We start from the raw sequence: 23,254 nt of genomic DNA, 5'->3' as shown, positions 1-23,254 counted from the left end.
AGCACAAGCCTAAGAACCCTAGATTTCAACCCTTAACACACACACACACACACACCACCACCACCACCACCACCACCACCACCACCACCACCAAAACGTGATGCTCTTGGATCAGGTGGTTGTGTTGGATGACATGGAGGGAAGACCATGTAGTAAAGGACCAGGAAGTGGAACCAGTCTCCCTAACTTTGAGCCACAACTGCCCTCATTCACAGGGCAGATTGCACAACTGGAAGTCCCTTCCCTGTTGCCAGTGGCTGGGCAGAGGGTAGGTTCCTGCTTGGCGCTGGGGCAAGCTGGGCAGTGCAGAGCAGAACATGAACAGGCCAGAGGGGCTCTGTTAAGGCCCTGTGTGAGTGTATTGTCTGCATGTGTGTAAGTGCACCTGTGTCATGCAATGCCCAGAGGTCAGAAGAGGGCGTAGGATTCCCTTGGAACTGAAGTCATGGACGGTTGTTAGCTGCCATGTGGGTGCTGGAAACCAAAACTTGTTTCTCTGCAAGAGCAGCCAGTGCTCTTAACCGCTGAACCATCTCTCCAGTCCCAAGAGTTCAAAGTTGTTAAAACGTCTCCCTGTAGCAGAGGCTGGCTTCAAACACCCCCCCTTACCCCCTCCCAAGTGCTGGGATGACCGGCGTGTGCTTTTTTTTTGGGGGGGGGGCTTCTTTCCGCCGTGTTTTACGGCAGTGCATTGGGGTAATGAGATCATCGAATTCTGGTGTTGGGAATCTCCGGCACACAGGGTGGGGACCGGAGTAAAGCTGTCAGAGGCAGCATCCCCTACTGGCTTCCCAACATCTCCTTCAGGTGGATCTGGTGGACAGGTGGGTCTTTCGTTCCCCCTTGCTTGGCAACTGGCCCGGAGTCTCCTAGGAAGCCTCGCTTGGAGCCAGAGTCCAGCAGCATTCAGGGTGGGAAGTTCCCAGTCACTCTGGCCAGCCTGGCTGGCACCCTCTTCTGAAAACTTCCACATGTTGCTGATGCTCTACGTGTCACTCAGCCATAATCCCTTTCTTCTTACAAGTTCTTAATGGCTTGGAACTTGATTTTTTTCTTAATTCTGTGTGTCAGGAAGTGAAGCCTCCCCCACCCCAAGTTCACATCCCCGAGCAAAGGGGCCACTCTAGCACCCTAAATGAGCCTCAAGGCCAGGAGAGCAGAGAATCACTTGCCCATCTTGTGGATGGGGAAACGGAACCCGGGTCCTCTGCAAGTGCAGCCAGTTCTCTTAACTTTTGAGCCATCTCTCTAGCCCCTTTCCACCCAATTCTTCAACAGGGCCTCTCACTGAACCTGGAGCTCACCAACTGGCTAGCCTGCCTGGCCAGACCCCTGGAATCCTCTTGTCCCTGCCTCCCAGTGCTGGGTATCTGAACTCGGGTCCCAATGCTTGTGCAGCAAGCATTTTACCTAGCCGTCTCCCAGCCCCACCTACCACCTGTTCTTGTTCTTCTGAAGCTGCGTGTTCTGACTGTCCTGACCACTGGTGTAGCTCAGATACCTCCTCATCTTAAGAACAGCCCTCACTCCCCCTTCATGTCTCTAGGTGGCCGGCTTACAAATGTGATCTGTCTAGCCTCTTTCCCAGCAGAATCAAGACCTGGGGAGCAGGGCAGGGAAATGCAGTGATGGGGCATCTTAGGGCCTCCCCGGACATGAGGCAGTGACCTAGGGAAAAGCAATGACCAGAGTGCTCCCCCACTTCACCTTTCACAGAGCTGCCCTGAGGTGAAATGCCAGTCACTCTGTAGTCCTTTTAACCAGCAAGGAGACAGGACAGGGCAGGGTCCCCTGTATACTTCCCCACTTCCCAGGCTCTGAACAGGCAATGCAAATGTATATCCAAAATCAAATACATGCTGGCCCATACAGCTCATCCTGGTAACACCCCACACAGCCAGAAGGGTCAGAATTAGCAAAGTTTTACTTCAACTCTTTTCTGCTTGTAAATGACTGAAAAAGCCGGTCTGCAGGAGGCCGACACGCAAGGCAGCGCACAGCCCCCAGGTCTGTCTCTCGGACAGGAGGCACTGTTTGGACCTCCCCCAGCTGGGGACCAGGCAAGAGGGAGGTTTGGGATGGAGGAATAAACAAAAGTAGTGATGTGGTTCTGTAGGCAGGACCCGTCCAAGCCAGGACCCCAAGGGTCACTGCTGGGCTAACTTGGAGTGCGCCCAAGGCTATTGGGGGAGATACGGGGTCTCGGAAGGGCCCATGTGCTGCCCCAGGGGCCCTTGGCCAGAAGTGGGGGTGGTCTGTCACTTCCAGACATGCCCCCCAAGAGAACCTTTGGGTGCCATTATCTAATGTGTCAGGAGCCGAGGGCAGGCCATGGCCTAAGGCAGGTGGTTGCGGTGACAGGCAGGGGTCCCAGGATAGTGACCATTAGCCCTCCCTTTCTGTTGACTGTGGTCCATGATGGGGGTGGGGGGGTAGGCATGGTACAGGCAGCTCTGTATGTGTGTGTGTGTGTGTGTGTGTATAACGGGTGGTTGTGGGGTATCTCTGGTAATGGCTAGTTAGTGCCAGACAGGCGCTTATGTAGAAGGTGGCCAGGGGCCACATGGCACAGAGCCCTGTTCCCAGAGGAGCCCCTCAGGGGCCAGTGTGCCTGTGTGACCAGGGCCGGGCAGGCCAGGCTGGACCCAGGCCCCAGTGCAGATGTGGGCAGATGGTAGAGGTGAGGGAGACTGGCAGAGAGGAAAGGGGGGGGCAGGCGATTTGAGCGCATGGGCAGCGGGCAGGAGTGGCCAGGACTGGCCATCAGAAGGTGAAGCAGCGCTCCTTGGGGTGGCCCACACTCTCCAGGTTGGGCAAGCAGGCGAACTGGATCATGGGCGGGGGTCCACACATCAGTATCAGTGGCTCCTCCCTGGGGGGTGGAAGGTGGTCCCTGATCATCTCCTCGTTCACGAAGCCCTGGCTGTAGTCCCAGACTGTGGAGCAAGAGACCAGGTGAGCCGAGGGGTGACCCACCACCCACCTGACCCGCAGCCCCTTGTCCATCCCTCATCCTTCCATTTCAGCAGACAAAAAGGAAAGGTGGACCCCCCCATACCCACCCTGCTTCTGACCCCACACCTGCTACCCAATCTGTGGCTTCAGCCTGGACAGCCAGCAGTCAGAGCACAAGACCTTTCTGGTTCCCTCACCCCAACTTAACAGTTTGAAAACCTGCTTCTTCTTGTAGCCTCCACAACCACCTCAGGGTGATTTATTCTTGCAGAGCTAGGATGCAACTCAGTCACACTATGCAAGTGTGCTTCCTCTGAGCCACACCCCCAGCCCAGGTTAGGGGATATTGAATCCATTTTATAGATGTGGAAACTGAGGCCCAGAGGACCCAGAAGAATTGTTCAAGGTCACACAATGAAGTAGGGACATTGGTCTCTCTAAGTTGCCCAGCCTAGGCTGGTCAGGGTGACATCCTCCACCCTAGCTACAAGCTTACTCCTCCCCCATCAGGGAGTCAACACACAGAAAGCAGGAGCTTGTTCACAGCTGTATTCTGGTGCCTAGACATGCCTGGCAGGAACCTGTTACGCAGTTTAATGAATGAGACAGACATGGTAATCCCAAAACTTGGGAGGCTGAGGCAGGAGGACTGACATGAGTTCAAGGCCAGTCAAAACAGAAAATCCTTCAGAAACAGGAACGCAGTGGGGGCCTGGGGGAAGTCAGCACACTGAGGTTGCAGAGTTCTCTGGTCTAGGGACTGACCTGCTGGCTCAGGCTACTCAGAGAAACAATCTTGGTCCAGATACCTGTGGATGCTGCCCCAGGCTAGCCCCTGAGCTGGACCAGGGTGCATATCCTCTAGCTTGATTTTGGAGGTGAACAGGGAGAGGTGGCAAGAAGTGTCAGGAGAGCAGAGAGATGCTGGGCCACTGATACCCGCCACTCAGGCTCGCTCTATCCAAGGCTCAGGGCTCCTCCAGACCTGGTGGAGGCCCCTCGGTCCTGCCAGTCCTCAACACCCAGGATTATCCCTGTAACCCAGATGAGCCGCCTGAGAGGCTCGACACCAACAGAAACAACACAGAAGCCCACGGTAAAAAGGACACTGGGCGGCTGGGCGATGATGGGGGCAGGGTGATAGGTAGTGTTTGCCATGCAAGCCCAGCCTGGAGATCTGCACTTGATCCCCAGAACCCAAGTAAAGCTGGAGAGAAATGTCTCCACAAGTCCCCTCTGACATGTGCTGTATGTATCCTCATAATAATAATAATTATTTTATGTGTATGAGTGTATTGCCTGCATGTATGTAAGTGCACCTCTATTAGGCAATGCCCCCAGAGGATAGAAGAGGGCGCTGAATCCCCAGGAACTGAAGTTACGGACAGTTGTTAGCTGCCCTGTGGGTGCTGGGATCTGAACCCAGGTATTTCACAAAAGCAGCCATCTTAACCGCTGAGCCATCTCTCCAGTCCCATTAGTAATAATTTTTAAAGGACATTGGCTGACACGGAGGCACCACCTAGGTATCTACTCGATGGGTTCCTGGGGGCAGGAGGTGCCAATACAGTCCCAGGAGACTACTTGGGGCAGTGGTGCATGTCTTTAATCCCAGCACTCAGGGGGCAGGGGCAAGTGGGTCTCTGTGACTTTGAGGCGAGTCTGGTCTATACAGTGAGTTCCAGGCCATCCAGGGCTATATAGTGAGAGCCTGTTTCAAAACGAAACAAAACAACAACAAACAGTCCCACCAAGTAGACCAGAGACTGGGAAGAATCTACTGCGACTGAACAAGGCCCTCCAGCTCATGGGTGCCAATGGGCGTAAGCAGCTGGGCACAACTCCCTTGGACCTTGGGTTCTAGAACCCAGGGTGACCTGTATGGCCTATGCGTGGCAAATGTGCACCACAGTCCATGTTTTTGTGCAGGCCTCACCCCGCCTCCATTCTAAGCCCCACCCTTGGTTTTCTTCACTCCCAGCTCCCGCTTGTCCTCCTCTGACTCAGTGTATGAGTCACTGCAAGCTTCCTAGGATTCCTCTAGAACAAGGCAGAGCATAGATGACAGAGGGACAACTGTCTGGGAACAAGCTGTCTGCCAGGCCAGTGTAGACAAGCACAGAGGCATGGCTCACCAGGTGTTTTATGATACTGTTTATCCATGTCCTGAAGGCGGCTTTGGAAACCTAGCATTTGTGTGGACTGCTGGCCTAGTCTCTGGGCCCCGAGGCCGGCTGCCCCCTCCTCCTCCCATCTCCAATTCTGCCACTAGTTTTCACTCTTGGGCCAGGGTGGTAATAAGTCAAGGGAAAAACACCAGGAGATTATGCCAAATCCTGGTTCTAGCCCTACTGTCAGGGGACCAGCCCTGGGAGATGGTTATCACAGGTCACCATCAGGGGTCAGCAGCCCCCCCCCCCACCATTCTCTTCAGCTTCCTCTTCCTGATTGGAAGCTTCAGGAGGGCGTCAACCCATCTCTCACTCCTCCCTTTCTTTAGGAGAAAGAGAGCAGGGACTCTGACACCCACACCCAGTGCCCTGCTGACTCATAACATAGCTTGTAGAACACAGCTAAGAAGGCCTGGCTGGCTGGCATGTGCCCTGTAGCTCTTTCTTAGGCCTGAAACCCCCTCCTGGAGGGAGAGGGAGGAGGCTCCCAAGGCTCAAGAAACAATATATTGAGAAACTTGCCAGGCTCACCAGAGCCCTCCCTGAGCTGACAGAGCAAATAGCTGTGGGGGAGCAGACTCCACAGACCTGCTGGCATGGGCTTGGTCCACAGCACCACGAATCTGGCCTACAGCAGAGTGAGGACAACCAGAACACTCACCCTGCCCAGGGCAAGTGGCCAGATTGGAAAAACCCAAAATTAGGCAAAGGCTGTTATGGGGTCCAAACCAGCTGCCCCAAGGGCTGACCCCGGAGTGAGCCCAGGTCCAAGGACCGAATGTGGACCTCCTCCATCCAGTGGGCAGTGCAGGGCTGGGAAGGGTTAGAGAGGTGGTCCCGGGCCTGGCTCTGCGGCTTCTGCTGTGGGATGTGGGCACTGCTTCCGGAGCTCTGGGGCCTCATCTGAGACAAGGTCCCATACAGCCCTGGCACAGGCCACGGTGGGTGCTGAATGAGGCTGGCAGAAGGCTCAGCGCAGAGGACTGGCAGCTCCCACACGTGCCGGGCCCCGTGCTCACCTTCCGGGGCTTTGTCCACCGTGTACCAGAGCTTGAAGCGGGTGGAATGTTCGTTCCTCAGTTCCTCCAGCTCAGGCCGCAGCAGGATGTCCTTCTCGGACTGCAGGGCACAGGCCACATGGTCAGAGGGTGGGCACAGGGACTGCCCCACAGACCTCATCAGCGACAGGCCCAAGGGTGGATCACCATGCCACGTGGCAGTGCTCAGGTTCCCTGCAGCTCACTGGAGTCCCAGTGGCACATCCGTCCTCTCTAGCACCTTACCTACAGAGCCCCTCAAAGCAGCTAATCACAGGTTTCTTACAAATGGAGTTCGTGACGGGGTGGTGGCACACCCCATCACTCAGGAGGTTGAAGCAGGTGGATCTCTGTGTGTGCGATGCCATCCTGGTCTACGGAGTGAGTTCCAAGCCAGCAAGGACTACATAGCTCTCTACCCTCTTTCAAAAATAAACAGAGTCTATGTTCAGGTGGGGTAGCACATGCCTTGTAACCTCAGCATTCAGAAGCTGGGACAGAAGAATCCCCAAGTTCAATACCTGCCTGCACTGGAGAGTGAGTTCACAGCCAACTTAAGATACATAGCTAAGACCCTGCCTCAGAAAACCAAAGGCTAGGGTGGCTCTGTGTTCTGTCACCAAGAACAACAAACAAGTAGCAGCCGGGCTGTAGCTCAGTGGCATAGCATGAACTTAGCATGGGCAAGGCCCTGGGTTTGACCCCCCCTTCCCTTTCCACCAACCAGCCTGCATCAGCTGGCCCTTTCTGCTGGGCCTAGTCAAGACCTCTGCTGGCCTCAGGGTATTCCCTCAGCTGTGTAGGGAACCAAGCTTCTCTTGCTGGGCTATGCTGCTGCACAGATGGGTAATACAGAGCTGGGCCAGAAGCACCCTGGGGACAAGATTACCTGAACCACAGGGTGTCAGGTCCCTTTACACTGCTGGGGCTGGTGGGACTCAGCTTGGCCTCCTCCAGAGATATCACATAAATCTCACATACTCAGCCACAAAATATGGAACCTGGAAAGGCTGGTGACAACTTGCTTCACCAGACTATTCTGCCGAGGAAGTAGAGCACAGAGAGGGCAGGCCACCCATCTCAGGCTACACAGAGCTTAGAAAAGCCTCCACCCTGCAGACACCATCTAGCTCAGGGAGCTCCTTCAGGCTAGCGCCCTGGGTATCTCACCTCCGTCTCTTCCCAGCCCAGGCCCAGGCCAATGTCCTCCCACCCCTCCAGAGTTCCAGACTCTGCTGGAGGTCATGGGAGCTCCAAGTTTGGAAGAAGGGCCTGGTGGGTAGGAGGGTGCCCCGCTACCCCAGCGCCCTGTCTCAGTAGCCACTCCTACCTGCCACTGTCAGAATGCCTGGCCTGCCCCTCCTTCTAGCCATCCAACCTCCCCAGCATCTCTGCAGAGCCATGTAGACCCTTGTACAGGGCCTGTCCGGGCCCCAGAGCCTCCTCACTACAGCTGAACCTGCCTGTTTTGGGAGACTGTCCACCAACCTGGTTGGCGAAGAGCAAGTAGCACACAGTGTGGTCATCTGGGTCCTTCATGATGGCGCGGATCACCTGGAGCATCGGGGTGATGCCTACAGAACGGGGGCCCCACACTGGGTGAGCACCTGCTCGAGCACACCAGGAGCCCAAGCAAGGTGAGGTGTGAGACACCAGGCATGGGCCCCTGACCTCCCTCCTACCGTATGCTTCCTCCCACACCCACACCCACACCCTGACCCACCACATCAGCCAGGTCCCTCCTGTACCTGTCCCTCCTGCGATCATGCCCACAGACTTCACTGTTCTGACAACAGGGTTGGACTTCTTGTCAGCACGAATGGCGAACTTGCCTGGGAAGAGGGAGGGTGAGGTAGAGCCAGGGCCCTCAGGCAGCACTGCTCCAGGTGAAGCACTTTTATCCCCTAGAGTCCGGGGCAGGGTAAATGTCACACAGCCCCAGCCAGTTGGGGTGATGGCAAGGAGGGGAAGGTAGGAATCCAGGACCCTACACAAATGCCTCCTCTTGTGGAGAAGAACAGAGGCCAGTGGTGGGAAATTCACACTCAGGCCTTTGCTGGCTACTTGGGGGCACTGGGTAAGCAAAACGAGATAGCCTAAGAAGAAACCTAGGCCCCATGCACAGCCAGGGGCAGCCCCTGGGCCGGCTACTGATCTTTTAAACAGCTGAAGACCAAGGCTGGGGGAAACATCTGCCCCTCCCCAGCTCCCCCTGACACAGCAGCCTCAGGGCCAGTGGCCCCAGTCTCCAGTTCTCTGAGTCCTGTCCAGCCTCCAAGGGCCGCTACCCTAATCACCTTTGCCCTGGTAGACCAGCAGCCCGTTGGGACCCCGGAACTCAATGGTGTCTCCAATCTTCATGTTTTCCAGATACTGGGACATCTTCCCTCCAGCTGGAAACTTGGGATGGGTGTCCTTGAAATAAACCTGCAAGCCACAGGGGTGTCCTGAAGTCCCCACCTAGCCTTAGGCACCCCAATATTTCACCTGGGGTCCCATTTGCCTACCAAAACTCAGGCCTTCTACTTAATGCCCCAAAAAGCAAGGCATCTGCCTGCCACACAGGGCCACCAGCTGGAGGGCTGTGTCAGTGCTGCACCAGCCTCTGCTCCGTGCCCACCTCCTGCCAGGAGATGCACATATCTGTCAACACAGGGAGGCTGTGTGGCAGTTCGGCCCTGCCCTCCCTACCTGGTACAGCATGCTCCAGCAGTCACACAAACAGCCCTCGTAAAGCCACTTCCTTCCTGGCCCCTGTGGGATTACAGTCTTGGAAAAGGGGAAGCCTGGGGTACAACTGGTTTATGGAAAAGGGGACAGAGGAACAGCAGTGGCCAGGCCAGAGCTGGGCCATCTTCCTAGGGGCCAAGCCTTGAAGGCAAGCTGGAGAATGGGGAAAAGGCTCTGCCTGGCCCCGCGGGCTCTCCCACTGCCTGTGTGTGCAGTAAGCCCTGGCGCTGCACTTTGGCTGTCTGCTCTTAGACCCTCTAACCTTGGGCCTTTACACCCGGAGGGCCTCTCTCTTCCTGGTTCACCTGGTCAACACCCATTCAGCAACAGGTCTCCCCTTCTCTGCTGCCTGAGCAGGAAGCAACTCTCTGCACCCCACCTCACCCCTGAAGCCATGTCCTGGGGAGCCCACCTTGACAACCAAGTCCACAAAACCCTTGTCGTCATCACTAGAGACAGGGGTGTAGGGCCGAATGACCAGGTTCCCATCGATTCGAGTCGAGAGGTAGATGTGCTGGCCTGTAAGACAGTGAGGGGTCACTCTAGGTCAGGGACTGTCTCCGAAGGGACTACTGGGTCTTGACTTGCCAGGGCCCTACACCTGTCCCACTTGCAAACTCTGCTGGCCCTGGCTCCCACTACCCTCCCCCACCCCCGCAGCCCCATCACAGGGACTCCACACACATCTCAGTGTGGTCTCCACACCTGTGCTGGCATCACTATCAGTGCCACAGGCCCACACTGCAAGGCCAGGCTCCCACTCTTGCCTGGGCTGGGTGGGGCAGACTTACCAATGGGGAGGCCCAGGATGTGCTGGGGCGAAGGCAGGGCAAAGCGGAAGCGCCGTGTGTCATGGCTGATGACCTGCAAAGAGGCAGAGCTGCTGGACCTCAGAACCCCTCCCTCCCCATGTCCCCAAGCGATGATGATGTTCTCACCATTGCCCACGTGTGAGGATGAGCATGCCTGGTGGGCATCTGCTCTTGCTGGCTGAGAGGGGGCCACATAGCAGAGTGGTCAGAGCACGAATGAATTACAAGGTCCCAAAGGGATACCACCAAGTGACTTAGAACATTCCAGGAGGTGGTGGCAGCAGCCTGGTGGCAGGAGGGACTCACAAGGCCAAGTGGGCCCAGGTCCAGGGAGTGAGGGAAGGTTCTGGAAGTCAACTGCATCCAGGAGCCTATGAGAAGTGGGTGGTTGGGGGACCGGGGAGATGGCTCAGTGGTTAAGAACACTGGTTGTGGGGCTGGAGAGATGGCTCAGCAGTTAAGAACACTGGTTGCTCTTACAGAAGACCTGAACCAAAATGTCAGAAATAGTCTTAACAATGACCTCACTTCTCGTTAGCAATCTGTTTCTTAAAGAATAAAAAAAAAAGTAACTGTTTACATCTGTTTTTCTATATATACACACACACACTTATAAAATGGAAATTACTGGGGCTGGAGAGATAGCTCAGCTGTTGAGAACACTGGTTGTTCTTGCAGAAGGCCCGGGTTCGAATCCCAGCACCCACATGGCAGCTAACAACTGTCCGTAACTCCAGTTCCAGGGGATCCGACAGCCTCCTCTGTCCTCCGCTGGCACTGCACGACACAGGTGCACTTACCTACATGCAGGCAATACACTCATACACATAAAGTAAAAAATAATAAATTTTTTTTTTTAAAAAAGAAGTGGGTGGTTGTGGCTGAGGCTGGGCTTTGGAGGGCCATGAGTCATAGCAGCCTCCACTGCCCAGGAGGTCCCAGGGCTGGCCATGGTCAGGAGTCCAAAGTCAGGCTCCCTCCACGGATTGGCACCAGGGCACGGTCAACAGCTAGGCTGTGGCAGCCATTTCTCCTCTAGGGATGGGTAGGGGCTAGTTAAGAGCCTGAGAAAGGGGCAGACATCAGTCCCTGAATCCCCCATAAGTGGGTCTTAATTAGTAACCAGTGAGTGTTACAGTGAGTTTTGGTCAGAGCTCTGACTGCCAACCCTGCTCCTGGCACGCAGGCTAACCACACAATGGCCAGGGCCCACAGATGGGCAACGCTAACACTTGGATAGGGACGGCAGGCTTCTCCCATCTCAGCTTAGTCTGAGAAGCAAGGCCTCGAACCAGGAACTTAGCACAAGACAGCTGGTTGGTGGGGAGAACCCTATCCCGGGACACTGGAGCTAAAGAAATGTTGGGAAGACAAGCTGGGCACCACTTAGAACAAAGCTTGGGCCACCCTTCCTCCCAGAACCTTTGTACTACAGCAGATGCTGCCTCAGGGGGGCGGAGTCCAGCACTGTTGACTAGGCCTGAGGGTCAAGGGCAGACACCACTGTTCAGGCAATTTTTGGAGGAAGTACTGATGTCCTCAGCGGCCTCTCAAAGGGTAAGCTTGGCAGGATCACAAAGCAAGGTCCAACAGCTGCTGACCCAGATAGAGCAGCACCAGAGAGGGGCAGACACTGAACTCCAGGCCTGAGGCATGCTCACTCAAAGGGGACAGGAGAGTCCTTTGTGTGACATCCTTCTAAAACACCGGACGGTCATCCAAATGTCATCAACCCAGATTTGAAATAAGACAACTTTTTTAATGTGCATGAATGTTTTGCCTTAATGTATGTAAGCGCACCATGCACATGCAGTGTTCAGAGTCTAGAGGAGGGCATCAGATCCCCTGGAACTGGAGTGATAGATGGTTCTTAGTGACCATGTGGGTGCTTTTCTATAAGAGCAGTCTGTACTCTTAACTGCTGAGCCATCTCTCCAGTCCACCAAGAGGCTTTGAGTTCATCCAGAAAACCTATCCTCATTGAACAAGGATTAAAGAAAACCAGGCTTCAGGTTATCAAACTACCTGAGCCGGGTATGGTGGCACATGCCTTGGATCCTAGGGAGAGGCGGAGGATTACAGGTTCAAGGTAATCCTCTGCATAGAGTTTAAGGCTAGCCTGGAATACATAAAAAAAAAAAATGTGAAAAAAAACAAAGGCATCTAAGAATGTGTACACCTGCACACAAGGACGCGAGCCCCCCCATGAGTCACGTGTGTGTGTGTGTGTGTGTGTGTGTGTGCGTGTGCATGTATACTCCCTGACCTTGGGCGGGGCCCTGCAGGGGGCTGGGATGCTGCAGTGGGCGGGTAGGTGGGGGAGGGGGACTCCTACTTCGTGAGCACTCACAACTCCTGCCTTCTAGAATTGAAAGGCAGTGATAATAAAGAAGAAAATATGAAAAAAAAATTTTTAAGGCTAAGAAACCTGAAGATGTGTCTGGGTGCAGAGTACTTCCCCTCACTCCCCCTAAGCCACTGTGCTTTGCCCAAGGCCCTAGGTTTGAATTTCAACACTGCCAAACAAATCAAAACAAAACAAAAACCAATACCAAAAGCCCACTGATAAACTGATAATAAACAAGAGGATTTGAAAACATGAGGACTGGGCTGGAGATATGGCTCAGCAGTTAAGAACACTGTTCTTGCAGAAGACCCGTGTTCGAATCCCAGCACCCACATGGCAGCTAACAATTGTCCATAACTCCAGTTCCAGGGCATCCAACAGCCTCTTCTGTCCTCCGCTGGCATTGCATGACACGGGTGCACTTACCTACATGCAGGCAATACATGCATACACACAAGATAAAAACAAAAAATAAAATTTTTTTTTTTAAAAATGAGGATTTTGGGAGGCAGAGGCAGCCTGGTCTACCTAAAGAGTTTCAGGTCAGCTGGGACCACAGGGAGGACCTGACTCCAAAAAACAAAAAACAAAAAATCCTTCCCAAACCATGAGGATTTAGGGCCTACACAATGGCACATACCTTTAATCTGAGCACTGGGAGGCAGGTGGATGTCTGTGAGATTGAGGCCAGCCTGGTCTACATAGCAAGTTCTAGGCCAACTGGGGCTACCCTATCACAAAAGCAAAACAAACAACAAAAAAAAAAATGAGGATTTCAGACTGGAGCGACGGCTCACCGGTTAAAAGCACTGGCTGCTCTTGCAGAGGACCTGGGTTTGGTTCCCAGCACCCACATGGTGGCTAACTAATGTCCATAACTCCAGGTCCACCCTGTTCTGGCCTCCATGGGCATTGTAGACACGTGATACACTTATATTCATGCAGGCAAAACTCTTATAAAACCAACTAACTAAATAAGAACATGGATTTCATTTGGTAAGAAGAAAACGTGTGTGTCCACATGCACATAAGACTCACAGGAGGCTGGAGCCGTCTCAATAGGAGGGTGTATGGTTTTATTTTGTATTCTTCCTTTCTGTCTTCTCTCATTCTGGGGACATCATGGACTTATAGCCGTGAGTCCAGTCAGCTCCCCTCACCCTGCTACTAAGCCACAGTACAGGGTCAACCCCAAGGGCCCAGGGCCTGAGGCTCCTCATTCTCTGCTCCCTGAGTCAGTTTTCCTGACACACCCTCTGGCAGCAGCCAGGAAGACCAGAAATAGAGCAGGGAGGAGGGCCTAGAGGAGAGGGGAGGGAGCAGAGGCAGGGAGAGGAGGGTGCCTCTGGTCCTGACCAGAGGACCAGAGACATACTTTACAAAGGCAGTCAGAGGTGAACAACCAGGCCCACAGAGTCCAGCCTGTACCTACCACAGTAGGGCGGGGCAGGGACAATTTCTTATCTCCAAGGGGCAGGGCACTCAGCTTCTCTCACCTGTTTCCCTGGCAAATAAGTGGGGCCATGCACCCAAAAGTCCCAAAGGGACTTTCCATGGGACAGGGAGTGTGGTCGGAGTCATATAGCACTAGCCTCTGGGCATGACAGCCATCATTTTAATCAGAGCGGCCATGGCAACTTGCAAGAGACGCCCCTCACAGAAGGAGGGGCTGGGGGGGTCAATGACCCTCACCTAAGATTCTGGTCGCCTGCCAGCTAGCTGTGTGTAATCCTGCCCTAACTGCACCTGGTCTCCTGGTCACTGGGGTACTGAGTACACAGACAGTAGTGAGTTAACTGAAGTGGGGGCTCCGCCTGTGCAGCATACTGAGGTGAGGCGTTTTGGTAGTGCAGTTTTGGGGGGTCACCCATGCTCTGTAAGTTAAGCCCAATAAACTCACTGGTTCCCCAAGATGTAGACTTTGGTAGAAGGGCATTTTAGTTTGTCCATGGTGCCTGACCAGGAGAGAACAAGCATTTGTTTCCATCTCCTCAGGGAAAGAATTTATGCAATAGAGACCAGGGTCTGGGTCCCTCTGCCATTCCCCATGGCCTTAGCAAGGGACAGGGCCTTGCCTCACTCTCTCCAGCTGCAAAATAGGCAGAAGATAGGTGGGGTGCAGAGCAGGTACCAAGGAACCAAAGGGGTGCTGGGGGCAGGGAGGGGCAGTCACCTCCTTGTCGATGAGCCGTAGTGGGTACTTGATGTCTGGATTCTCAAGGGTGATGGCTGGTAAGGAACGCTGGAACAGCTTCATGAACAGGCTGTAGAGGAACCAGACTGGGGAGAGGACCACCCGACTCAACTGCAAGAACAAGGCAGACCCCAAGGTCAGCACGGGAGCAGGAAGGAGCCTTTCCGTTTTGGGTGACGACTTCCCTTCCCTGACATCTTTCCCTTCCCCGAGGGAAAGGTGCCCCATGCGAAATAAATCTGTATCTGGCTGAGAATTCCATCTGTGCCTCGGTGCCTTCATCCACCCACTCGCTCCCACCCGCTCTCTACCTATCATGTATCTGAGCTGGGGGTGGTGATGCACACCTTTAATCCCAGCACTCGGGAGGCAGAGGCAGATGGATCTCTGTGAGTTCGAGGCCAGCCTGGTCTACACAGCAAGTTCAAGGTCAGCTGGGGCTACAGGGAGACCCTGTCTCAAAAAGACAAAAAAAACCAGAAAACTATATATCTGAGTGCTGGGCATGATGGCACACGCCTTTAATTCCAGCACTTGGGAGGCAGAGGCAGGAGGATCTCTGAGTGTTCAAGGTCAGCCTGGTCTACGTCACAAGTTCCAGGCCAGCTGGGGTTTACAGGAAGACCCTGTCTCTAAAAAAGACCAAAATAAATAAAAAAATAAAATAAGCTATATATCTGAACACATGCTAATTTTCACTTCAGCTGCTAGGACGCTCAGAGTAAAATTAATCTCAGTGCTGCATTGCATATCCACGGTCTCTTCTTTGAGTCAGTTTCTCTGGTCCTAGTAAATGACATCAAGCTCTAGTTCTATTTTTTCCCCTTTTCTTGAGAGAGGATCTCACGTAGCCCAGGCTGACCTTGAACTCTTCATCCTCAAGCTTCCACCCCCCAAGCACTTCAAGTATGCTAAGCAGGTGCTGTACCATCTGAGCCACACCCTAGTCCACAAACAACAGCTCAGGTTCAGACTCTCCCAAGGCCACTTTCTCCTCCTGGCTCCCCTCAGAGCTACAAGAATAAGCCAGTGAGGTTGGGTAAACTGAGCCTTTCCCTGATGCTGGGCTCTGCCTTCAGCTCTGTGGGCAGCTGAGGTACCGTGCTGAGTACTTCTCCTGTGTGGCCCTGGGCAAGTCCCTTCCCCTCTTTGAACTGGCCCAGACAAGGTGATCTACAGGGTCCTGAGACTACCACTCAGATTCCAAGGCCAGCAGCCACCTGGATGCCGGCACCACACTGGTGGCCACACAGGTAGTAACTCACCACCACTTTATAGAAGAGTTACCAGCTCAGAAAGGTAGAGCGACTCACCCACAGTCACAGAGCTGGGGGACCCAAGTCCACCACCTTCCAGACAAGGCTCTAGGATATAGGTCCATGCCACTTCCTATTGGCTGAGAGGCCTTTCCTTACCAAGTCTGCACATCTAACAAGACCCCAGGAGCTGGCACAGGTGTTAATTTAAATCTAAAAGTCCCCACAGACTCCAACGTTGAGCACTGGTTCCCCAAGCTTGTAGCAGCTGTTTTGGGATGCTGTGAAACCTTTAAGAGGTGTGGCCTAGCCAGAAAAAGTGGGTTGGTGCAGACAGGCTTTTGAAGTTTACACCCAGTCCCTGGCTCCACCCTCTGCTTCCTGGTCAGCCGCTATGTGAACAGCCTTGGCCACAGGCTCCTACTCTCACCGCCGCAGCTTCCCCACCATGAAGGACCGAAACTCTGAAACCACAAGTCAAAGCATGTCTCCTCTTGCTAAAATTATTTTGGTCAGATATTTTGGTCACAAAAGTGACTAATAGGACAGGAACCTCAATCTTCTGGCCAGAAAACACCCTGCATGGGAGGAGCACCCTGGCAGAGGGAACCCCGGCCTCACCCTGCCTCGCTGTGTGGCCAGCCCTGTGGGCCATATTCAGTTTTGCCAAGTCAGTTTCTCAATCTGTGAAATGGGGCTCATAAGCCACATCATGGTGGCTGTGTGGCCTGGAAACAAGTCGGGGGGAACGCCCACTCCAGGGCTAGGCCAGACCAATCCCATGATATCTGGCCAGAGCTGCCCTTTGCCACCTGCAAGTCTGGCCCTTAGCAGCCTCACCTACCCAGACCACAGGTGAGACTCAGGCAGAAACAAGAAAAGCTTCAGGATACCAACCCAACCAGTGCACATCACAGAGGGAGACACCCATACGGTGCACCATGCAAGGAGGTCCCATCTCTGCGGCCTGTGGTGGGCCTATTTGGAACAGGGGCTTTACAGATATAATTGCATCAAGGGTCTTGAGATGCAAATACTTGGATTATAAGGGGACCCTAAGTCCTATGACAAATGTCTTTCTAAAAGAAAGTGGAGGGTAGGATGATGTACCCCACAAGTCTGTAATGAGGACCTCCCCAGATGTTCAAAGGGAACTCAGTCCTGATGACATTGTAACAGCGGCCTTTGGACTTCAGAACTCTGTTTCAAAGACATAGAACAAGGCTGGAGATGTAGCTCAGTTGACAGAGTGCTTGCTTAGCATGCACGACACCCTGGGTTCCCTCCCTGCACTGTATAAACTGGGCATGGTGATGCATGTCTGTAATCCCAGGCGGAGGCAGGGGGATCAGGATCAAAGTCATCTTTGACTGCATAGGGAGTTCAGGGTCAATCTGGCTACACGAGACCCTGGCTAAAGAAAAAAGAACGACAGAAGGCAACGAATGGTGTCAGAGTAGATCCCAAGCCAGGCAACTCCTTCAAAGTACAATGCTAAGACATCTGGTGACTGGGAGGACTGTGGAGTAGATAAATGTGTCCAGTTACCTGCCTGATTCTACTCTGGTCATGCAAATGGATGTTCCTGGTATAAGGAGACACACCGACGTACTGGGGAGGGCGGGGGGACAAAGCACTCTCAAACAGCTTAACACAAGTACACGTATCCAGCCTCTGAAGGGTACTGGATATATGTAGAAAGCAAACAGAGCAAATGTTAACATCCTTAATGACTCTCAAATTATTTCAAAATAAAGTGTTGGGGTGGGGCATCCTCGAGGTTCAGACAGAGATGAGGAAGCAAAGTTTCCATAAACTGATGGCTCTCAAAGCTGGGCCACTCACCTTCCCTAGACCCCCTGACTTCTCCTGCTAAGTGACTGTGTTTTCTTCTTATCAAATATTTTCCTTTTCACCTTGGCAGCAAGGCAGCTCAGAACCAAGTGCTCTGCACACATGGAGGCTCCTCTGCAACCTTGGTGGGAGCCTTTTCTTAAAATCTTACTTTATTATTATTAGTGTGTATGCGTGTATGTGTATTTGTGTATGTGCACACATATCACGGTTCACATGTGGATGTCAAAGGACAGCTTTCCAGATTTGGTTCTCTCCTTCCACCGTGAACTCTAAGGATCAAACTCAGTTCATCAGAAGGCATGGCAAGTACTTTTACCCGCTGAGCCCTCTTGCTGACCCTGCTGTATCTCTTAAAGTAACATATTCTATCAAGAGCCCAGCCCCTCTGCCCACCTCCCTCAAAGTCCAGTCAGGACTCCCCAGCCTCCAACAGTTGTGGAGAGCACTCTGGCTTGGCCTCTTGTCCTGTCTACAGAAGGAAGGTGATACCCAGGATGAAGCCCCGCTCCCAGGGAGCAGGAAGCTAAGCTGGGGGCCCAGTTCCCAGTGGGGTATGCAACCTGAGAAGTGTGGGCCCCCACCAGGAAGGACAGCCAGCCTGACATCCCCTCCCACTCTGAAACCCTCCCTGCAGCTTCAAGCTCTCTGGGGAATCACAGGCCCTTTGTTGGGCCTAGAATAAAATGTCTCCCTCCCAGCTGAGGCCTCACCTCACAGGCCCCTGGTATGTGACACAAGGGCCTAAAACGGGCCAGCTGAGGCCCATAGTGCTCAAGTCAGAGCCTTACCCACTGTGCCCTGCACCATGCAAGCACCTCCTCTGTCCTGAGGCTCTTTGAAGGACAGAGTTGACAACTATGGACTGTTAGGTCAGGGAGACCCAGGTTTGAGCCCCAGCCTAGGACTCAGGAAGGGGAGACTAGAGAAGAAAGTGGATGAGGCTTCAAAAGGTTATGCACAGAGCAAACAGCAGACACCGACCCCAAGCCGGCACTGCTCCAAGGACAAGACTATATTCCCACTTCAGCCTTTCCTATAAGTGTGACGGTTACAGGAGAGGGCAGGCTAGAAGGTGGTAACCTGCCCCAAGTTATACTGCAGCCTGAGTACCATATTCATGCCACCAGACAGACACTTTCTCAGAGTCAGCAAGTGACTGGCTAAGGTCACAAAAGCAACAGTGAATGCAATCAGGATTTGACTCCTGGCTGGTCCAGTCCAGTTCTGCTCTTCCTGACCCACCTCAGGGACAGGTGCCTGCTCTGCCCTGGTCATAGCCCAGAGCCCAGATCTCAATATCCTGCCCCTGCAGGAAGGCCCTGCCGCCCAAACCAACAGGTTGCTCCACTCCTCAAGGCACCTGTCCTGCCGCTCCGACCCCAGACCCTCCCCTGCCCCCCTCCACATCAGCCCACCTGACTTCAGCCTTTGTGGTTTTCTTTCTCCCCAAATGCCTTGCTTCTGGACACATCCAACCAGCAGACTGCTATGCATCCTTCAGAGCACAACTCAAAGGTCAAATCTTCCCTGAGACGCCATGCCCAGCTGGCTAACCAGGCCCTTGGTGACTTTTCACAGCCTTGACCATTCCGGCAATTCCTCTGCTACAGACGGCAGCGGAGCTGTATCCATATAGCACTCAGCTTGGGGAAGGAGGTAAACAGAGGCATATTTGCAATAAATAGCCACTCTTGGGAGCCCTGGAAATAAGCCTCAATGATACCGTACACCAACTGGACCTGTGCTGGGTGCACCCCATTTTATCTTCCCCAGCAGGACGGTTTCAGGGCACATGACGGTTTACTATAGCCGAAGGCCCCTCAACTACACCTGGCCTCCCATGCACCTGGGTTTGTTCCTGATCGTCTACAGAGGGTTGCTGTTGTGTTTTGAATGAGGAATGTTCCCCTTAGGCTCATGCATTTGAACTCTTGGTCCCCAGTTGGCTGTCAGAAGAGGAACAGCCTTGCTGAAGAAAATACATCACGGGGGCAAGCTTTGAGGGTATACCCTCACCCCACTTCCTGTTTATGGTTAAGATGTGATCCCTCAGCAGCCATGCCTTCCCCAACACTTTGGACTTTAGCCCTCTGGAAATAAACTCTTTTGGTCATGGTATCTTTTTTAAAGATTTCTTTTTATTTTGTGTGCATAAGTGATTTGTCTGCATGTATGTAAGTGCACCCATGTCATGCAATACCTACAGAGGCCAGAAGAGGGCATCGGATTCCCCTGGAACTGGAGTTATGGATGGTTGTTAGCCATCATGTAGGTGCTGGGAACCCAACCCTGGTCCCCTGCATGAGCAGCCAGTGCCCTTACCTGGGGGGGGGGGCGCATCTCTTCAGCCCCATCCATGGTCACAGTATATTAACACAACAGAAAAGTAACAATACAAAAGTGCAGTTAGTTGTTCCTGTGTCCCCATTTGACAAAGGACACTCAGGGGAGTCCAAGGTGGGGTTGGGACTTGGTTCTATGCACGGATTGCCCCGCAACCCTCACTCAATCTAAGCCTACCAGTGCTGTCCAGTGTTGAGGGTGGAGCCTAGGAAGACACCCATGTGTTAGGGGCTCTGGGCTGACTGGCCAGCTCTCCATCTCTAGGTAACTTGAGGTTGTCTGGTTACCACTTTCCTAGCACTTGGCACAGGAGGCGCTCAGCAAATATTTGTGGAATGAATTCGTGAAGGGACAACATTCCTCCCCCAAACCCCTCATGTCTCTCTGACTTTTTGTTTTGTATAGAAGTTTTCAGAATATAGGCAAAAGCCCAGACTGCTCCCTGGACTAGGCAGGACTTGGCCTATCCTATCTGTCTTACAAAGCCTCGGCCCTACCGGCCTTGGAGCCTGCCTCTGGCCCTGGAGCATGCTCAGAAGCATGCTCCCTGACCTGAGCTCACACAAACCATGCTCAGAAAGCCCAGCCTCCAGGAGCAGGAACCTGCAGGACCCGCCTCCCACTTGCTCCCAACAGCCCTGGCCGGCACTGCCCTCTTACCTCAGCCTTCAGGCTGCATGGGCAGCTGCTACCACCACTCCCATCAGAGATGAGGAAACACAGGCTCAGGTGACAAGCCTGAGCCCAGAGACAGTTCTGGCCACTGAGAGGGGAAGAGGTCAACTTTTTCTGTACAAAAAATCCTATCTGAAGAGGCAACTGTGGCAAGTCATCCTAGCTAACAAACCCCAGCTACGGGGGAAGAAAGACCCACTCACAGGGAAGGGGCACCAAGGCCAAGAGCAGTAGAAGGTTTAGGCTTGGTCTCCACAAGTCAGAGGCCTCACCAGACTCAAAAAGGGCTGGGGTGGGGTATACTGTCCTCACCAGCATGGGATGAACAGGCTCTGCCCCCCATGTCCACAGTACCACCCTACCCCCACCAGCAGTAGCCAAGTAAACAGGAGGCAGATGGCAGGGGACAAGGCCCTGCTCAGCTCCTCAGCTGGACACACACACACACACACACACACACACACACACACACACACAAAACGTCCCACCGATTCTAGTCAGTTTCTAGACCTTGAGGGAAGCTGCTTCCCAAGCCTTGACCTGATGTCCTGTGGGCCACACTCTGCCACACCAAGGAGCCTACCTTTGCCTCTTCTTTCTGACAGCACAGAGAGGGGGTGGAAGCAAACTGGGTACCAGGGTCTCTGGAGAGTCCCCAGCTCACTCATCATAGCTGAGGGACTCAACAGCCTGCTCTTCACCCACAGGGACACCCTTCCCACCTGTCCGCTCTGGCATTTCCCCACTAGGACCTTGAAGGTTACTCTGCTCAGGCCAGGTAGGGGAGGTGGGCAGAAAGCCTGGTGCCCCTCACATGCCAGCTCCCTGACCTGAGCTCACACAAACCAACCACTTCACTCGCTTACCTGCCCACTACCCACTTGCCTACCAGCTACTCACCCACCATCTACTTGCCTGCTGTGCTGCCAGGATCCAAGTGACCACCGCCCTCCTGGTCCTGTTTTTTTTTTTTTTCTTTTTTTTTAAGTGGGAGGAAGTGGAGGAAGTCCTGCAGCAGAGGGACTCCAGGCTGGGATCCAGACTGTGGGGGAAGGAGCCCCAGAGGACAGACAGGTGGATAGCTGAGCCACCCCCTGTGGGTTCTAAGCCACAAACAAGGCTTGGAGTTGCCAGGAGCCAGTGGGAAGGCCTGTACACTCTACAGGGGGAATGGGTCTGTCGGGTCCACTGGACACTCACAGACAGGCAGAGAGGCAGGACAGCAGGCCAGGCCCTCGACGTTCTTTCCAGATGGCTGGCAGACTTAAGTACCATCTGGGCTGGGGCCTCCAGTATATGCAGGAGGCCTCCCACAGGGCCTGCATGGTCCAGATAAGACATCTGGTTCACCAAGTGCCCAGCAACCACTCACAAATGAATGGACCTCCAGGATAGGAGACTGGGTATGCTATAGGTATTGGGGGCCAAGTGGGACCCCAGCAGGGTTCATAAGACGGGGTAATACCTAGGACCCCTTGGACAGATAAGACCAAGGGTGGGTGGTCTCCTGACTACTAGACAGGGCTCTGCTGCCCTCAGGAAACCACTGTCAGCTTAACAAGGATGCATGGGACAGCCAGGTGCTGGGGATGCCATGAAACCCATCAACATGGGCCAGGAGGTAAGGAGGGCCTGGAAAGCAGGATAGGGCAGAAGGCAGTGGGCAGTCTCTGAGGAAACTGCCCAGATGTCATTCTGGGGTGATGTCACCCTGGAGTGATGCTATAGGTTTGCCCTGGGCTAGGCTGCTCCTTGGGCAGAACGCCCCTGGCATTCTGGGATGGCTACACTCACTCGAGCTTTTAGCCTATCCCCCACCCCACCCCCAGGCCTGGAACTTGCAGGGAGGAGGGTTCCCTTCAAGGTTGGTGCTAGCTTAATCTTCCCACACCCAGGGAGCTGGGCATCTCAAGGCCAGGGTGTGTGTGTGGGGGGCATACTTCATAAGGGTGCTCTTGGGAAATCAGGGAGAGGAGGTGGCCTCAGGGGGTGGGGAGGGGGCCTGGGCCAACCCAGAGTGATAGCAAGAGGGTAGACGTTGGAACCTACAGGCCCCAGCTCCCTCAAGCTGTGGGCTGGTGGCCAAGGCTGAGTGGTACCTCTCCAGGGACAGTACTGCTGTGGTGTGAGTCACAGCAATTTGTCACAGGCTGCCGGGTCCCCAGCCAACTCTGACAGCATCAAAATGACAGCACAGAAGGATCTGGGCAGCTACCAGCATTTCTGTGGCAAGAAGATGCGCCCGAGCCCTCTGATCGTCTATGATCGCTCATGCCTGTTCACTATTTATACGCTCGAGTACTCACATCCACACCTATTGGCTCCTCCAACCACACATTTTCACGCTCCCTTCACGTGCACACTAGGGCACATACGCGCACACTTCCCAGTCACACAACCCCACGTGTGCACTCGAGCACGCAGTTCACACCCCCTACGGACCCAGTCATCCCAACTTTCTGTCTCCCAAGTTACGCCCACTCACGCAGGCATACACGTCCCTCATGCCCGGCCACACAGTCAGGGGCACACCCAGGAAGGTCGTCCCCCACCCCAGGGTCCGCCCCGGGCTCGGGCCCCAGAGTCTCGGGTTCACAGGGCCCAGCCGGGTGGAGCCGCCGGCCCGGTCGCGGCGCGGGGGGCGGGGTGGAGGTGCGGGGAGCCGGGATCGGGCCCTGCCGCCTACCGTGCTCAGCTGGGCCCCCATGGCGGCGGTGGAGAAGGTGGCTGCACCGCTATGCACCGGCTCGGTCGCGGCACCGCCGGCCGCTCCCCCAACGATCCGCCCAGGCCGCATCACCTCGGGGGCGGGACCGAGCCGCGGAGCCAGTCAGGAGCGCGATGGTGGGCGGGACCAGATGGTGCCACGCCCACTTC

General features: G+C 54.2%; 1 protein-coding gene across 2 annotated transcripts; it reads right to left on the bottom strand.

The window, feature by feature from the left end:
- Positions 1–1,914: 1,914 nt before the first annotated feature.
- On the bottom strand, positions 1,915–23,217 carry LOC103743445 (NADH-cytochrome b5 reductase 3). 2 transcript variants are annotated; one of them, XM_029569141.1, is made up of 10 exons: positions 23,064–23,169; positions 18,775–19,002; positions 14,226–14,357; positions 9,685–9,757; positions 9,306–9,412; positions 8,461–8,590; positions 7,912–7,995; positions 7,652–7,737; positions 6,146–6,245; positions 1,915–2,936 (listed from the first exon to the last, which is right to left on the bottom strand). In XM_029569141.1, exons 3-10 carry the CDS (start codon positions 14,307–14,309, stop codon positions 2,764–2,766), a joined length of 837 nt encoding a protein of 278 aa, XP_029425001.1. In that variant the 5' UTR covers positions 14,310–14,357; positions 18,775–19,002; positions 23,064–23,169; the 3' UTR covers positions 1,915–2,763. The 2 variants fall into 2 exon arrangements, with proteins under 2 accessions (XP_029425001.1, XP_008842979.2); XM_008844757.3 differs by lacking the exon at positions 18,775–19,002 and having other exon boundaries at positions 23,064–23,217.
- Between the last annotated feature and the right edge of the window lie 37 nt (positions 23,218–23,254).

Source organism: Nannospalax galili, unplaced genomic scaffold (genome assembly GCF_000622305.1).
Source record: "Nannospalax galili isolate Female #2095 unplaced genomic scaffold, S.galili_v1.0 scaffold180, whole genome shotgun sequence".
NCBI lineage: Eukaryota > Metazoa > Chordata > Mammalia > Rodentia > Spalacidae > Nannospalax > Nannospalax galili.
The sequence above is the reverse complement of the archived record's forward strand: the minus strand, read 5'-3'. Positions and strand labels throughout refer to the sequence as shown.

Bases quoted from the DNA above. Each gene is read 5' to 3' on its own strand.
- LOC103743445 (XM_008844757.3), bottom strand. From the start codon at position 23,174: ATGCGGCCTGGGCGGATCGTTGGGGGAGCGGCCGGCGGTGCCGCGACC. The intron at 9,413-9,684 runs GTAAGTCTGCCC...ACTGTCTTACAG, and splicing joins CATCCTGGGCCTCCCCATTG to GCCAGCACATCTACCTCTCG. The intron at 2,937-6,145 runs GTGAGCACGGGG...CTTGCTCCACAG, and splicing joins GGTGGACAAAGCCCCGGAAG to TCTGGGACTACAGCCAGGGC.